This window comes from Stenella coeruleoalba (assembly GCF_951394435.1).
Source record: "Stenella coeruleoalba genome assembly, chromosome: 4".
Taxonomy (NCBI): Eukaryota; Metazoa; Chordata; class Mammalia; order Artiodactyla; family Delphinidae; genus Stenella; species Stenella coeruleoalba.
This window is the reverse complement of record NC_137149.1, coordinates 146,737,404-146,755,434: the sequence shown is the minus strand read 5'-3', so window position 1 is coordinate 146,755,434 and position 18,031 is coordinate 146,737,404. Positions and strand designations below refer to the sequence as shown.

At 38.0% G+C, this 18,031-nt stretch overlaps 1 protein-coding gene across 7 annotated transcripts in view; it reads left to right on the top strand.

Annotated features, from left to right (window-relative positions):
- Positions 1-18,031, top strand: part of RAPGEF2 (Rap guanine nucleotide exchange factor 2) — a 246,004-nt gene that overhangs the window by 201,801 nt on the left and 26,172 nt on the right. For all 7 annotated transcript variants that reach the window (XM_079919702.1, XM_079919703.1, XM_079919701.1 and 4 more), the window contains 8 exons: positions 4,580-4,716; positions 5,344-5,502; positions 11,713-11,865; positions 12,133-12,297; positions 14,870-14,977; positions 15,070-15,273; positions 15,374-15,482; positions 15,969-16,215. In XM_079919702.1, the coding sequence (XP_079775828.1) occupies positions 4,580-4,716; positions 5,344-5,502; positions 11,713-11,865; positions 12,133-12,297; positions 14,870-14,977; positions 15,070-15,273; positions 15,374-15,482; positions 15,969-16,215 (1,282 nt within the window). The remainder of the gene's footprint in view (positions 1-4,579; positions 4,717-5,343; positions 5,503-11,712; positions 11,866-12,132; positions 12,298-14,869; positions 14,978-15,069; positions 15,274-15,373; positions 15,483-15,968; positions 16,216-18,031) is intronic.

Here is an 18,031-nt window from a genome sequence, read left to right as displayed (position 1 = left end):
CCCATCCCTGTCCCTCCTCAGCTTAGCCCACCCCCTCCTCCACCTGGTCCACTCCCCGGTCCTGACGTGCTCTTAGACACAAGTCTTCTGAGGCTTCCGCAGCATGAAGTGAAGTGGTCCTGTTGCATCCCTGAAGACGTAGGGTTTAGCTTCCTCCAGACTGATACCACACGTTCATCTGATTTCCATTGTCCAAAATTTATTCCACTCCCTTATCCTCTTTGTCCTTGCCCGCTTCTTTTTCATTTTTAAAAAACTTTTTATTGGAGTATATTTGACTTACAATGTTGCGTTAGTTTCATGTGCACAGCAAAGTGCATCAGTTACACATATACGTATGTTCATTCTTTTTCAGATTCTATTCCCGTATAGGCCATTACAGAGTACTGAGTAGAGTTCCCTGTGCTATACAGCAGGGCCTTATTTGTTATCCATTTTATATACAGTAGTGTGTGTGTGTGTGTGTGTCAATCCCAGTCTCCCAATTTATCCCTCCCTCCTATGTTTCCCCTTCGGCAACCATACGTTTGACTTCAAGATCCTACTTCTTTTTCAAAATCGCTTTATTGTAAAGAGAGAATGAAATTGGAAGTGTGTTTGGTTTCCCATCTTAAGAATCCTTGCTCATAGGGTTTTTAAAAAATTAGATTGAACACTGCTTATGAACAGATTGACATGGAGGTTATCCTTTTTTGAGTATGCTCAGGTTAGTATCGTTATGGAAGAAAATTACGATTATGCAAATACATGTAGCATGTTATTCTTGGAAATTTAAGACTTTCACTTCATATCTGAGAAGTTTTCTCTCTCAGAATTTCTAGAAAGCAAGAGCTATGCTGATTCCTACAAATGAACACCACACTATTTTTTTTTTTAGTGTGCTTGTTGATATAATCTCTGGATGAATTACTTACAGTTGAATACTGCCAATACGCTTGTAAACAGTGATAACTCAGATGCATGCTCCTATCAAATATATTTTTATTTAAAATAGTAAATCATTATCACGAAAGATAAGGTCTAGGGACTTCCTAATGGTGCAGTGGTTAAGAATCCGCCTGCCAATGCAGGGGACATGGGTTCGAGCCCTGGTCTGGGAAGATCCCACATGCCACGGAGGAACTAAGCCCGTGCGCCACGACTACTGAGCCCGCACTCTAGAGCCCGCAAGCCACAACTACTGAGCCTGCATGCCACAACTACGAAAGCCCATGCGCCTAGAGCCCATGCTCCGCAACAAGAGAAGCCACCACAATGAGAAGCCCACACACCGCAATGAAGAGTAGTCCCCGCTCGCCGCAACTAGAGAAAGCCCGTGCACAACAACGAAGACCCAACACAGCCAAAAATAAATAACTAAATTTTTAAAAATTGCTAATATTTAATCATGTTTTTAAAACTGCAGGAATTCCCTTTGGGTTCCCACAGATTCTTGGGTATACCTTTGTTTCAGTACTTTGACGAAAGGGACATTATTGATTTTTGCGCTTCAACTCGTAACTCTGTAGGTACTCAGTTATTGAATGGTTCCAAATTTAATATTTTTGGTTTTGAGGCCTTTACACATTAAGGTAGAGAACTACTTTGATCCCTTTCAAAGAATTCCTTTTTTTTTCCCCACTTGGTGTACCACACACACATACAAATCCACAGGTTTTTTAAAAAAATCTTAATATAAATTATTTCTTATATAAAATTAAACCAAAGCAATAAGATAAGAATTTTCTGAATTGACTAAAGCTTCTGGTGTCTGTAAGTTGATTATTTAACTTTTCTTTGTGTTACATTGACTAGAAAAAAGTTTTTTTGAATGTCTAATATTTTTCATAAACAGGAATATTTCTTCCCTAACAAAGTAAGATAGATCACATTAATGTATTATCCCGACAGATTCTTCCAAGCCGTGTAGAATAAAGCTGTCCTGTTTCTCCCTTCCACACTGCTTCTCTCCATACGTCCTGGGAACTATCTCAGTGCTCATTCCACGCTCTGAATTCTTGGCTGACATAATCCCTGTAACTCTATGCTTCCTGGGGCATCATCAGGGTTTATGTTGAGCTGCTGTAGTCAAATGCTTCCATTTTATATTTATTATTTTTTTAAAGATTGGTGATCTAAATTCTTTATTTTTTTTAATTGCTGTAGTCCTCCAGTGTAATACACGATAGAATACAAGCTATCACAAAACCAGTGATACCATTATTGAGTTTTTGAGAGTTTTAAAAATACTTGGATGTTGTCTGGTTAAGTGTTTGTTTATTTTTAATTTTTCAACTGAGCCTGGAGAATTATATACATTTACTATTATTCTATCTTCTCTGTCTCCTTTATTATTTATCCTTATATGTGATACACAGATATTTTCTGTTCTGTTGTATCTTTTAATGTTAATCATTACTCACATATCACAAATTGATTTCATGACCCACTAATGGAGTAGGAAACTGCGAGAAAGCAAGACAACTGTCCGTGCAAGCACTTCAAATCATTGCTGCAAGTATTAGTGAATACGTTTTATACTTCATATTCATATGCTTCATATTCTCCTATCGTGTGTGGTGGTAATTTGACTTTTATTACTGTCTAAACATGTTAAATTTAGAACATTTCTGACAATTTCTGGTCTCGTATTTTACTTAAGAGCGTGCATCTCTTCTTGTCCAAGGAAATTTAGCTCTTACTAGGAGAGGAAAAAAATGAAATGGTGTTCTAATACCTATAGCTAGTATTTTAATACCTTACAGTGAGGAGTGTGGGGTGTGACAGCCGAAGAGAACAGAGGCTGGTAACAGCAGAACTAACGGGGGTGTGCCAGCCAGAGGACCACGATTTGTTCATTTGCCTTTACGTTTCATGTCAAAAAGCCAGTGCATTTGTAAAACACTGAGTCCCACCTCCCGCAGATAGTAGGTATGGGTCATCTCTTGCGGTGCTATTCAGAATTGCCTTATAGCTGCCCTCAGGCATAAACATATTTTATGACGGGACACCAACACATCTTCTCATTCCAGAAATGAAAGTTTCACTCAACAGAACTTATTCTTTCTGTAACTGATGTACTTTGATACTCTCGCTCCTACTCTTTTAAAAATGCTGGTTGCAACAGTAAATTGATGTCCTGACGCATCGGTCTGGGTCAAGTTGAAGAACGCTGTCTTGTTGGACAGAATCCCTGGGTACCACGTATCACTGTTATTCTCTCTGATTACCAGAGCCACCCCCGTAATGAAAAGTCTTGTACAGGAGGGATGACGTAGGGCCTAAGCAGAACAGACGTTACCAACCTGGACCAGAAAACACCGCCTAGTCTGACCTTGTGGAAAAGTCATGTTTTCACAGAACATATCTTTATATTATACATTGTTTTTGCAATTAACAAACTATATCCAACAACATAAAACTTGTCACTAAGTCCTAATAGAGAGCAGGAATGAGCACAGGGACAGTATCATTATGTGCAGACAAGAAAAATGTAGTAGAATTTTTACTTAGCCAAAAGTTTGAACGATACCATGAATATAATAATAATGGTAATAACAGCAGTTCTCATGTATTGCGTATCTACTCTCTGCTGAGGACTTTATCATCTTCATTCCTTTTGATCCTCAGAACTGTCTAGTAAGGTGGGTATTATCTCATTCTTTTCCAAATGAGAGAAACACGCCTTAAGGAAATGAATCATCTTCCCCAAAGTAATTCAGCTAGTAAGTGTTCACAGGCTGACACACGCCCTGTGGTCTTTATCACCACCTGTGATGCCTAGCCTGAGCATGGAGACACAGTCCTGAATCGTGTCACTGCCACTTCCTAATTGTATGCCTTTGAGCCACACGGTTTCCTCCCTGTGAAATGAAAAAGAAACCATGCATCTCTTACAGCCATGGTGAGGAGTGAGGAAAGAACTTAGTAAGGAATTCTTACCAAGAAGAAGCTGTTTGTCCACAGCATTGCCCATAGGAAGAGTGAGCAAACTGTGTTTTCGTCCATCTGTGGGATCAGAGATAATATATCCATTTTCATTCGCCTTTATCATATAATGTTGTAAACTTGTTAATGGATTACTTTTTATGGATTTGTCTGACCCACAGAAGGTATTCCCTGGTTTCTAAATCCTGGAGCATCTTTAGAGTGAAGGTGGTTGTTTCTGCTGTGTGTTTGGGGCATCCCCTCGCCCCAGAGGCACCGGAATGGACCTACTGACTTTCTAGAGAATTGTCAGAGCTCTGTTTCATTTCAGCGTATCATTTCATCCCTTAATAAGCCTTAATAAGATCACAGCTCATTTTCAATAGAAATTCCCCATTTGAAGTTTATTAATTTCTTCATTCCCACTGGAATTTGAACTGCACTGTGTCCTGTTGCTCCTGAATCAACAAGGAAATGTCACCATTTCCACAGTGACAGAATTCTTCGTGTACCTGCAAGAAATTCAGCGTGTGCTGAAGATAATTTAAAGTCTTTGTACTATTCACCAGGCAGAATTGTAGGACATTTAAAAAGAAAGAGGCGTAGAGCATTCTTTCTGAATGCTTGTTTGGGGAAATAGTTGTCATTTTTTCACACGCCTTCTGCTTTTCAGAACAACTCCTTGAATTCATGCACCAGCTGCCGGCTTTTGCCAACATGACGATGTCAGTGAGGCGGGAGCTCTGTGCTGTGATGGTGTTTGCAGTGGTGGAAAGAGCCGGGACCATCGTGTTAAACAACGGTGAAGAGGTTAGGAAATATTTCTGCCACTTATAACGTCTCTATGTGAGCCTCGCTCGATGCAGCAAACGAACAAAAACCCCATTCTTCTTGTTTCCTCCTTACAAACCATGGGCAGCAATAAGTTTCAATCATTCGGGAATTATGATGCACTCGTTGTGTCAGAGTCTTCCAAGTTCATTATTTTATTTTCTATTATTTGCGGTATTCCAGATGATACTGGTAGAAACATTTTTGACATTTTAACTTTTCAGATTTTGCAACTTAAAGGTTCATAATAGTATGCCTCTTGTCAGAACACAGTGCTGTTCTTATCAAGGCTGTGGTGATCATTTTATCTTGTTTACATGTGTTTTGGGGAACAGAAGACACTTTTTCCCTAGTGTCGTTTAAGAGAGGAACAGCTAGAGTCATTAGGAGAGCGGAGTGCCGTGCAGGCACCTGGAAACCCGTGGGTCCATGGCTGTGCTTTAGTTCTGGTTCTGTGAACTTGGCCAACGGTCAGCTGTACTTGGGTTATTTGTTCCCTCTTTAAAAAATAAAAGATGTAAATCATTTTTAGGGACTGTTCCAGCATTTACAGCTTCACGATCATGATGTTATATTTTCTGCTTTGTCTTCATTTTTTGGAACTAGCTGGACTCCTGGTCAGTGATTCTGAATGGTTCTGTGGAAGTGACTTACCCAGATGGAAAAGCAGAAATACTATGTATGGGAAATAGTTTCGGTGTCTCTCCTACTATGGACAAGGAATACATGAAAGGAGTGATGAGGACAAAGGTGGATGACTGCCAGGTATAAACTGTCATTATTCTATGCTTAATATAAAGAATTTACGTATGCAGTTGAGGTAAGATTTTTCATCCTGTATAAACAGGTCATCTTTTAGATTTATAAAGAAGATTTTAAAGTAGAACTATGACTTTTAGTGTTATCACACTCCAGGAAATTAAAAACAAATCTCCCCTAAAGTTACCTGGACTCCACAGAGCTAAGCATTCTGTAAATGTGTTCTATTAAAAAACAGGTGTTCTATAAATACAGTATTTTTAATTTCCATCAATAATAATTTATAGTCTAGTCAACAAAAAATATGGAAGTAAAAATGCCCATGATGAAAAGAAATTATATGTAGATTAGTAAAGATGCTGTGATACAGTTACACAGTATTTTTATTTAAATACATGGAAGATATGGAATTGATTTTAGAAGTCATGAAAATTAATCATGGTATGAATCAGTAGAAACACTTGATAGTAAAGAAATGATTGCTAATAAAAAGAACAATGTCAGTATTGCTGTTATGTTAATATTCATTATTTAAAAGCATTTAATAAAAGAATAGAGAGAATGTTGAGACCAAATGTGAAATTTAATTAGATCGATCTAACAGGTAACCTCTATATTAGTGTAAAAAAAAATTTAAGATGCTTTTATCATTATTAAGTATTTATAATTTATGTCTTAAAAAATTGTCCTTGAAAGATAAAATATTTTAATATAAATAAACCAAAAGAGTTGACTTAGACTAATTAATGTTAAGTGGTCCTTGTACTTATTTGTCTACAGTCTAAAATACGTCATCTGAATATAGTTTATGCTAAAAGAACATCATTGAATTTTTATAATGTCTGATAAATATAAAATAGTGCTCATTTAAATTTTCATTTCAAGCGTTTTACTTACTAAAAAGAAAAATGACCATGGCTATAAATAAAATCATCTTACTTAGAGAATAATTTTGCTAAATAATTCCTCCAGTGAGCACCATAGAGAGAGGAGAAAAAAGGCTATAAATTCAGTTTTTGAATATGTAATGCCAGAAGAGCTTTCTTAATATAGCCAGCTCTCAATTATTTGGCAAAATAGAGGAAAACAGAATGGTACATAAATCTCAAAGTCTATATTTGGCCTCAAAATGTTAAAAGGGGTCGTATGTGATATTTCAGCTTCAGAATTATATTCCAAAAAAAATAAAGCCAAACTGAGTCAAAACGAACTGGAAAATTGTTAAAGGTTTCTCTGTCCTGTTATTGCTTCACAGTCTCTCCTTGGGCCCTTCTGCAAGTCCGGATCACTAGAGCATCTGGGTCCGTTTCTGTCCTTAAAGGGCGAGTAAAAGCTATTTTATTTCTGAGGATTCAGCTACTACACTAGCGCCTCATAATTGGCCAACCCCTTCTGTTAGAAATTTTGTAATCTTGGGACTGAAGTGATATAGGAGGCATAGAAATGTCTCAGAATAATTGATAAAAATATTATGACTTAATATTCCAAGAGTGCTGAAGTAATGTCAGATGTAGCAGGTAACATTAAATATTTATCCGGGAGTCCTGGGAAAGGAGGAGGAGGTAGATGTAAGGAAGAGAGTTCATCTCTCTGCTGGATGAGGAATCAGCGGAAACTCCAGAGTGACAGTCATCAAGGTAGACGCCAAGAGAAAACGCTAATTGAAAACAAAAACTCTGATTGAGGTAGTATTAGGCTCCTGTGGTTCCTGATACGAGACTCCCAGATGTACAAAGAGGGTCAAGGGTGCAGCGTCTGCCAGACACTTCTCACCCTGCAGGCCTCTCCACACGTTGTAAAAGGAACGTGAAATCAGGGGTTCAAGAATCACCCCTGTGATTCCCACCCATCTCAGGCCCTGCGTTCCCCCCCTCCATATTAGAACAGGCATGGAGAATGAATTTAGATATTTTAATGCAAATGCTTGTTTGCATTAAATTATATAGCATTTTAGCGTATAGCTGCTAAAATGTCATTTATTTGTCAGGAAGTGCGCGTGCCACATCCTCCTCTTGTTGGGAGAACTAAACAGTGAGAATCACATCTTTGTCCATAGCGTGATCTCCACAAGGGTGTCATTGTACTGAGCACATTGTAGGCAATCAAAGGTTACTGAATGAAATGAACGAAAGTGGTGTTCCCTTTACCAAGAGGAAGCAACCTTGGCTAGGTTTGGCCCTCATTTCCTTACAGTTCAGTGGGTTCCCAAAATACATCTTGGGTAGTGTATAGAGTCGAGCCCAAGTTCAGCCTGAGGACACAGCATGAGTGGATTCAGTTTGACATTTATTTCTGTCTGTTTGGGTCCTGTGATGTGCTCAGTGCTCAGCACTGTGTTTTGCCCTGCTCCCTTCTGTGTGCCTCTCTTCCCATTCTCTTTTTCTTTTTCTTTTTCTCTCTTTTTTTTGGGGGGGTGGTGGGGCACACCACTCGGCATGTGGGATCTTAGTTCCCCAACCAGGGATTGAACCTGCGCCCCCTGCAGTGGAAGCACGGAGTCTTAATCACTGGACCACCAGGGAAGTCCCCTCCTCTTCCCATTCTTGTTCCCTGTTGGGTTTGAAGGACAAGGGCAGGGCCAGGCATAGATGTCCTTTGGTACCAGGTGATTGGTTTTCCATTCCCCATCCATGCCTTTTCCTTTTCTTTTTCCCTCTGCCTGTCCCTCTTTTTCTTTCCCGCTCTTCTACTTCTGTCTCCCCTTCCTCTCTCCACCACCTACATCTAGGGCCTGCCAGTGACACCCAGGCATGGCCTCGCCCTGCCCTGCACCCTTCAGCGGGGAGGGAACACTTGGATGCCTGTGTGAACAATTAGGTATGAACTCCCTTGCAGATGCAAAGTACCAGTTTAAACAGATCTAATGTCTTAAGGTAAATCTGTTAGACTCATGTTTTCTTGAGAGCATGAGAGCTAGTGATGCTTTGAATTTTAGCAGTAGTTTTGGAGGAGAAAGCAATTGCATGGATATAGTGAAAGCTGACTGTTTTGTATGTTGATAAAAGTTTAACTTTACTTCATTCTTTTATCATTTTTAATATTTTTACTAAATAAAAGTTGTGAGGTCATGTGCCCAAAAGAAAATTATCCTGGGACATAAGAAATGAAATGAAATCATTGTCCTTTTATAGATGAAATCTTGCTTGAATTTTTATTTCATATCAGAGTGCCAAGATCATACAGGACTTTCACCTGTGAACACCTGTCTGAAAGTATAAAACCTCACTAAAACAATTATGTGTATAACTCACAAATTTTCAACTGGTTTCATCATACCAATTAAAAATTACATTTTTCCTATAAATTTCCTGTTATACCTAAAAACTTCTTAAAGCAAAAATAAATTTGCTAATAAAAAATAAATATTTTCTTGTAAAATTTATTTCTTTTGAGATATCAGTTCTGTATGGCCATATTAGAAATTCAGTTTGGGCATCTTTCTTTTTTCCTTTTTGGATGGTATTTCAGTTTGCTGCAGAAGAAATGCCAAGGATGTCTGTCTAGACACTAAGAATTTCAAATCAAACTTAATTCTAATTTCTTTAAGTCCTTAGTCAAGAAGATTAATTTTAGTACATTTCTCTTCAGAAAGCATTTTCTTTTTATCTCTCTACTTACTTGTTTTAACTCAGGGATACATTTCTTTTTTAGGCGATAAATGATAGAATTATGTTCTCTAAAAATGAGTATAAGAAAGAACACCTAAAATTATTTGGAGACCTGGGGAACAATTTTGCCACCCTGTAAAAAGAAAAAAGTTTAAAATATTTTTGAGGCAAGAAACTAAGGACCATAGATTTTAAACATACACACACCTGTCGTCAGTGTTAAGGATATGAGTCTGTAGGGGGTTTTTTGGCATTAAAAAAATTTTATTAAACTATCCATAATTGCTTACAACAAAAGCCTATGCTTTGCGAATTTTAACTTTTTGATTCTAAACTCTTAATAGAAAAATTAGTGAGATGATATCAATCAACTTGATGGAAGAAACTTAATATCATAGTATGCTCATTCTTGAGTGTGAACTGCTGCTGCTACTTCTGTAAAAAAGCTTTACTGATTATGCAGAAAGTATGGAAAATATAGAAAAGTATATTAAACAATGAAAGTCACTTGTAAATGGCATTGCTCAGAAATAATCATTATTAGCCTTTTGTGATGCCAGGATTCTGATATGCATGTATAATTTTTTTTAATTAGCAAGCATGTACTTATGAGACATTGGTTACATTAGCATGCCGAATGCACAGCTGTTTCCTCATCTGTACAGCGGGGATAATAGTAGTACCTTCCTCATGGGCTGGTTGGGAGGATGAAGTGAGAAAGTTCCTATAAAGCTACTGCAATATGATGATAATAATGTCATCATTGTCATTAAAATCATTATTACAATATTTGGTTTTAAATTTTTTTTTAAAAATTAATGTGTTATCATGAATATTGAGCCGGAAGTCTAAACGTCCTATGAAAATATGATTTTAGATGCCTGTAGCATCTTTTATCTTACGTACATTATAATTTAACCATTCCCTCTTTTCATCTTTTCACCTTAAAGGAGAAAAAGAAATGTCCATCCTTTCTTCATTCCTAACAGATTTTTAAAATGAGAATAAATTATTCAAAATTCAGAGAAAACAGTAATTTTTATTTACGAATCTACTGTTGCTTTCTCACTGGCCTCTGGCTAATCTGTGTAACAAGTGATTTCTAGAATTCATTCATAACTTTCTTTAAAACTACTAAGAAATGTAATTAAATGGTTTGCCCTGAGCCCTGAAATTTTTTATTTCTGGGGTCGTGGAGGAGTAATTGCTTCATGTGCATATTTCTGTTAACTTTTTCTTTAAAAGAGCAAGGATTAACCTTCATACCAGTTATGAGGAATAATGATTTGAGCTTAACAAGTATGTGGCTTGTTTAGTGGACCTTTTTGGAACAGACTTTCTAAAATGATTTCTTTTATCAATTATAATTAGCAAATTTGTTATATCTACTGCTTGGGTATCTTTGAATTTTGTTATCTTTTATTAAGATCATCTTTATTTTTAAATTGCTGCTCTGAAAGTCTTCAAATTTTTAAAGCCCACTAAATGATAATTATGTTTTAATATCTATTTTTTAAATAATAGAATTTATTGAGCACATACTGTATACCTAGCACAGTTCAGGAGTTTTACCTGGATTATCTCACTCAGCCTCCACAAGGATCCTATGAGGCTGGTGCTCTTAGGACCATCTCGCCTTTTCAGATGGTAAAATGAGGCCCACCGGGTGATTGTCCCAGGATCCCACAGTGAGAGGTAGTAAAGCTGGGGTTTGAATCAGTTCGCCTGGCCCTAGAAGCCACAGGCAGGAAGGGTTGGGGCAGGTAAGAGAATTTCTTCTGACAAGCAATTTTGTTAGCACGCTCGGATTTCCTAAGCGCCAGAGAGCCCCAGGTTTGTACCTGCCCCCTGATAGTATAGCAAAAAATCACAGTCTAAAACAAGGCGTGGTCCCTTAGCTCAGTCCCCTGGATTCAGGTTGCACATTGCAAGTCTTAAACTAGAAAGACCACCCAGCAGCTACCCTGATGGAGTGGATTACAATCCATTATTAACATCATCCTATTCTGAATTCTTTTCATATTCTTCCTTTCTGCTAGGGCCATAATTCTAACAGATACTTAAACGACCACGTATAGACTCTCCAGAGCTTTTTTGCTGCTCTGCCCACAGTTGTGTGTGCTCTTTTTTTTTTTTTTTAATTTTTATCGGAGTATACTTGATTTACAATGTTGTGTTAGTTTACAGTGTCCAGCAAAGTGATTCAGTTATACATGTACATATAGCCAATCTTTTTTTTTTTTTCTTTTTAATATCTATCCTGAGAGTCCACTCTCCTCCCCCAGTGTTTTCTAAGTGTCACAGGTTGGGGGGTGGGAGTGGTGAGAAAGAACTATTCTAATTTTATCTTCCGATATTTTTCATTGTTAGGATTTTTAATATAAACTACATATAAATATTCTAAAAATGAAACTTTTCTTGACCGAGGAGGAAATACATTAAAAAGTAGAGAAGTCCGATTAAGGTTCATTACTGCCCTCATTTAGAAAGTATGGGAGAGACATGGGAAAATGTCAGTGTTAAATAATTAAAACACTGAATCATTAGCGCTGCTATAGGTCTCTCGCAAGCACTTTATCATTAGCATGTGACTTACATTTTATTCCAGTTTGTCTGCATAGCCCAGCAAGATTACTGCCGTATCCTCAACCAAGTAGAAAAGAACATGCAAAAAGTTGAAGAGGAAGGAGAGATCGTCATGGTGAAGGAACACCGAGAGCTCGATCGAACGGGAACGAGGAAGGGGCACATCGTCATCAAGGTGAGACAAACACGCCTCTGCCCCATGGCAGGAGGGTTTAGGTAGTACCCGTTAGGACGGTGTAAGATGCCCCCACTCCGTTTTTAGGCGTAACTTCTCTTAAATGTTAGCAATTGTAAAAAATCTTTATCTTTCCTGAAGAACAGCAGTCTTAGTCATTATTGTGTATGTTACCGTCCAGTTCATCTCAGGCTGAAGGTTTGAAATCAAGGTACCATATAGATGCCATTCATGCGGGATGCTGGTGACGCCTTTGGTTTGTTGCAGGGCACCTCAGAAAGATTAACGATGCATTTGGTGGAAGAGCATTCGGTGGTGGATCCGACGTTTATAGAGGACTTCCTGTTGACCTATAGGACTTTCCTCTGCAGCCCGATGGAAGTGGGCAAAAAGTTGTTGGAGTGGTTTAATGACCCGAGCCTCAGGGATAAGGTTGGAAGTTGCGTTTTAGTTTCCTTTCAACTATGAAACATTCAGATACAAAGTTAAAGAGACTTTAATGTATATTTGTCATGCCACTTATGTTCAAAATATTTTGATGGGATAAGAGAATGTACTTCTTAAGCCAAAAGAAAAAAACAAGGTGATACACATAGCAGTTCTTGTTATAGATTTCTAAGTTCAGCCCTAGAATTTTTTTTTGTTGTAAAGCCTTGCCTCTTGGGCTTGCAATTTATTTATTTGTTTGTTTACTTATTGGGCCGCGCCATGTGGCATGTGGGATCTCAGTTCCCCGACCCGGGATCAAACCCGCGCCCCCTGCATTGGAAGTGCAGAGTCTTAACCACTGGACTGCCAGGGAAGTCCCTAGAAATTTTTTTCTTTTTAACGCCAAGGCCGATACATAGGCCAGCAAATGTTTCAGCAGGTATTCTGTGAGAATCCTTCCCTGTGTGGATGTATTTTTGATGTATTTGTGGGAGGAGGTGAGTTCTGTGTCCTTCTCCTCCGCCATCTTGATTCCCTTCCCCCCCGGCAAATGTTTATAAACTTCAGTTCCGTTGCAAATTCTGTTAAAACACAGCCCTCAATCACCTGGGTTCCACGGGAATCTGCATCCTCTGGTTCAGTGGACGGCCAGTGTACACCACATAAGTTACAGTTTTTCAGTTGGCACCCGAGCAGCATCCCCTCAGAACCATCGCGGGCAGGTAGGCCCCAGGCATGTAATTCTGAACAAACCCTCTTCAGCAGCTCTTGAGTCAAGCTCTTTTTCAAGGCCAGAGTGGGTGATAAAGTACCTAGTCTTGTGAGGTTTGAGAGTTACTCATGGCCTGTACTCATTTCTCCTTCCACGTGACGGCCTGGTTTCCATGAGGCCGACTTAGGAGAGTCAGCGCGTACAAATCCAGAACTGGGCACTAGCAAAAGGCCTCCAGCTCCAGGGCTTCCCTGGTGGCGCAGTGGTTGAGAGTCCACCTGCCGATGCAGGGGAGACGGGTTCGTGCCCCGGTCCGGGAAGATCCCACATGCCACGGAGCGGCTGGGCCCGTGAGCCATGGCCGCTGAGCCTGCGCGTCCGGAGCCTGTGCTCCGCAATGGGAGAGGCCACAACAGTGAGAGGCCCACGTACTGCAAAAAAAAAAAAAAAAAAAAAAAGGCCTCCAGCTCCAGTGCTGGCCCTTCCGCTGACTCACCCATGGCCCTAGAGCAATCGTTTGGACAGTAATGCTCTGCATCTCATAATCTGAGGGTCACAGGCATGGAAGATCTCAGCCGAGGTCCTTAGCCTTAGCATTGCCTCTGCCATTTACCGTCTGTGTCATCTCACCCTCCTGCTACTCATCTCTTTACTCGTAAAACAGTAATCAGCCTCCTTTTGGGGTTGCTGTGAAGGTGAATACCCGTGTAGGGCCTGGCTCCCAGCAGTCTCTTAGTGCATCTTAAAGCTGTTGTGATGGTAGTTGGTAGTATTCAGTTTATGATTTATGAATCTCGTTTTTCTAACCTGGAATATGGCTAGTAGACTTCTAAGTTGGCTTCTCAGCTACAAACTTTTAATTTTATGAAAAGGTCAGGTGTTAAGGATATAGTTTCAGGAGAGATGGTCATCTGGGTTTCCTAAACTTGAAAAATGGACGTTAGTGGAAATAAATGATAAAAATTAATATAAATATCAAGAGTTGACTCCTGAGTGATTAGTCAGGTTATATACTATAATTTGTCACAGCGTACTAACTATAAGCAGTATTTTAACTGCAGTTTGAAGATTAACTGTATACTGTCTACTCTGTTTCTTTACTGCTAGAATGGCATGCTTAATTTTCCCACTTTAAGAGGTTAGTTAACGCTTGAAAACAATGCTATGGAAAATTTCTTTGATCTTGTTATTCAAGATATAGAACATTAAACTCATATAAAATAAAACAGGTACTTTTATATTTAAAGTTGCAGTTATACTCACTTCATATAGTAAAATTTTACTGAGAATTAGATGTTGTTATAAATATTAAGGATGCCCTTAGAACATAACAGGTAAAGTTGTCATCCTCATGGAACTTATAGTCTAATGAAGGTCACACAGTTCTTGCTGGTACAAAGCTAATATTCCACAGCTGTGAGTGTGTGTATTGTTCTGTATAAAGCTCAGTGTAGGGCTCAGTGAAAACATGTGTGCAGGGTAAGAAAAGGCTACTCATTTTCCCTGCACAATTGTAGATGTTAAAGTTTCTGTCTTCTTTTGTATTAGTTTGATTTTATTATAGTTTTTGTTGTGACCTATATCAAATATATTTTGAGATGAAGCAAGATAAAAGTTAGTTACCATGCTTCACAGAATCAAAACCCTTCTCGGTCAAACAGCGTAAAGTCCACATTCAAAGTCTTACTGTATATTTTTAGAAGGTCATCCTCTTATGAATGAAATCTGAGAGTTTTATTGTTACCTTTCTTGCTCATTGTTATTAGGTAAATTGTTTGTTGGATAACTTTTTTGAAATGACTTTAATCGTAAATTTTTAGCACTAGAAAGAAGAAAACCTATTAAAAATCATTGATTTTGCAGGTTACACGGGTAGTATTATTGTGGGTGAATAATCACTTCAATGACTTCGAAGGGGATCCTGCGATGACTCGATTTCTAGAAGAATTTGAAAATAATCTGGAAAGAGAGGTAATATTGGGGATTTTTAAAAAATAAACCATCAGCTTTAAGTTCATTTGATTCAGCCCATCTTTGAAACCACTCTTTTTGAACTCTTGTAGAAAATGGGTGGACATCTAAGGCTGTTAAATATTGCTTGTGCTGCTAAAGCGAAAAGAAGATTGATGACACTCACAAAACCATCCCGAGAAGCTCCCTTGCCTTTCATCTTGCTTGGAGGCTCAGAGAAAGGATTTGGAATCTTTGTTGACAGTGTAGATTCAGGTAGCAAAGCAACCGAGGCAGGCTTGAAACGAGGGGACCAGGTATGGTATTTCTGAATGCAAACATAAGGGTAAATACTGGTGTCTTTTTCTCCTTCAGTCAACTGGGAAACTGAAATTAATCTTATAACTTTATTTTTAGATATTAGAAGTAAATGGTCAAAACTTTGAAAACATTCAGCTGTCAAAAGCCATGGAAATTCTTAGAAATAACACACACTTATCTATCACTGTGAAAACCAATTTATTTGGTAAGTGGTTTACATTTTTGCATACTTTCATTTTTCTCCTTTTTTTTTTGGTCTTTTTTTTTTAGCATTTAGGTCTTAATCATGAAAAAAGTCATGTTTATCATTCAAACATCATAAGAATTGAAAATTTATAGTAAAATGCATAGATACGGAATGAATTATGTAAGTGTATAATTAGATCTGAATCAAAATCTACTTACTTGAGGACCATAACATTATTTTTATCGATGTTTTTATGGATAAATATTTCAAATATCTATACATTTAAAGAGTGTACTAGTTTAACTTAATCTGAGTAGAAGTGACAGAAGACATAGAAAAACAGATTCTTGGTGTCATTTGTTCATTGGAGTAGTGTTTTTCTACAAGATTACCATTTTGGTAGCTGAAGTCTGCACTTAGATAATATTTCCAAGTTCTACAATCGCCTTTGAATTGTTCAGATTTCTTATAATGGGCGTTTTGCGGTGTTTGTTTCCTTTTTAGTATTTAAAGAACTTCTAACAAGATTGTCAGAAGAGAAGAGAAATGGTGCCCCTCACCTCCCTAAAATTGGAGACATCAAAAAGGCCAGTCGCTACTCCATTCCAGATCTCGCTGTAGACGTAGAACAGGTGATAGGACTTGAAAAAGTAAATAAGAAAAGTAAAGCCAACACTGTTGGGGGAAGGAACAAGCTAAAAAAGATACTGGACAAGACTCGGATTAGTATCTTGCCACAAAAACCATATAAGTAAGTGTCTGTATAAGTTTTCTGTACATTATGTTATTGTGTTAATATGACGTGCAGAGGTGGTGATGTAACGTGTTTGCACATGAGTGTAAAAAATGTTTTCAAGCTTTTGTGGCTGAGCTATCTTAGAAGCGATATTGAACAATTAAGTTTGTTTTAATCCCATTTTTGCCACTTACTTGCCCACTCCGATCTTCATTGAAATATTTTGTTTCTCATTTGGACTTTTAAAAGGCAAGAATGTGTGTTTGCTCCTGTCTCCGCCATGGTGTGGCGTCATTTCTGCTCCTGTTTCTTTGTTTCTGGGTGTCTTCTCCACCATCAGCATCTGCTGTGTGCCAGTCAGGTCATGGCTGCTCCCAGTTGGTTCCGTTCACGCTTGCCATTCTCTTGTTTCCTCTCTCTCCTGTTTTCAGTTATTTAACTGTTGCCAAGACATCACCAACCAAGCACAGAACTCCTTTCCTTCCTCCCAGTGGGCTTTGCAGTCAGAATGTCAGGTGTATTCTTGAATCTCTTCTTAGCTGTTTACTTACGCCAGGAGCTCATACCAGACAAAGTTGCAGGTGTCGCACTTTTTTAGCTTTGCTTGTCTGCTTGCTTTTGTCTTCATTTTAGCTCCTTCTGGGTCTGTGGGTGTTCTATAAAACCCAGTTACCATCAGCCAAAATTCTTTAAAGTATTAAATTACACGGGGGCCCCAAATTCATTTATTATTGATTCCTCAAACTACAGAGGTGTAAGAGAGAACCTGAAAACATAAAGGTTATTTTCTTTCTTTGATAATCTAATGGGTCCTACAGAGGAGCAGCACATGTAAGCATTCAGGAGTGTATCGAGCATTTTTTTTTAATTCCACTTCAGATAAAATTTTCATCCAAAGATTAGAGAGATACGGTCTAGGATGTGCTGTTGATGGGTCGAGTGTCAAACTTGTGTTTTCCCCATTAAACTATAATGATTGGTGGTTTCATATCAGCTAGAAAAGACTGCTACAGCAGAGTCCTGAGGATAAGCAGTGAGTAAGACGGCTTTATTTATAGACTCGAGAGCATGATTGTACCAAGTAAGTTTCTAAGAGACAGTGGATTAGGCCTGCTGGCATTATAGAAAATAGGAATCGATTTTTTAAGTGACCCTTCTTGATGAAAAGCTCATTTTTAAGTAGATAAGAAAAGTTACTTCAGTTACTTTAACGTAGAATTATTAGCAGGACGGCAACAAAAAAAATCTTAGAGTCAGTTGACCATGAGTTAAATATGAACCTTTAAAACAATCGAACACAAGTCAGCATGACCCTGCCGAGTATTAATAGAAACGTGACATGTCAGAGCTGGGACGTAATCCATCCCCGGTACAGGGTGCTGGCGAAGGACCCAGGATGAGAATACTATGTATAATGTTATTCTGTGTATTTAGAAAGATATTCAAAAGCTAGAAAAGAGAAAAGAAAAAAGGATAATAATTAGACATGATGATTTTTAAAGCACTGAGGAAACATCTTAAATTTGCTTTGAAGAACATAGATGACTCATTTAAGTCTTTTTATGAAATATTAAATATTATTATGAAAATTATTTGAAATAATCCATATATGTAATGTAATTGAAATGAAAAGAATAGTTATATTTAAAAGAAGGCTCAGTAAACTGTAGGATCTATTATATTGGTATGATAGACTTTATTTAATACTAGTTACTACTAAAACTTTTCTCTCCTAGAAATAAGCATATGTTTAGAAAGATTTTTTTTTTGACAAAGCTACCAAAGTAGTCAAGCAGATGAATCTTCTAGTATGTTCTATTTTTTAATTTTT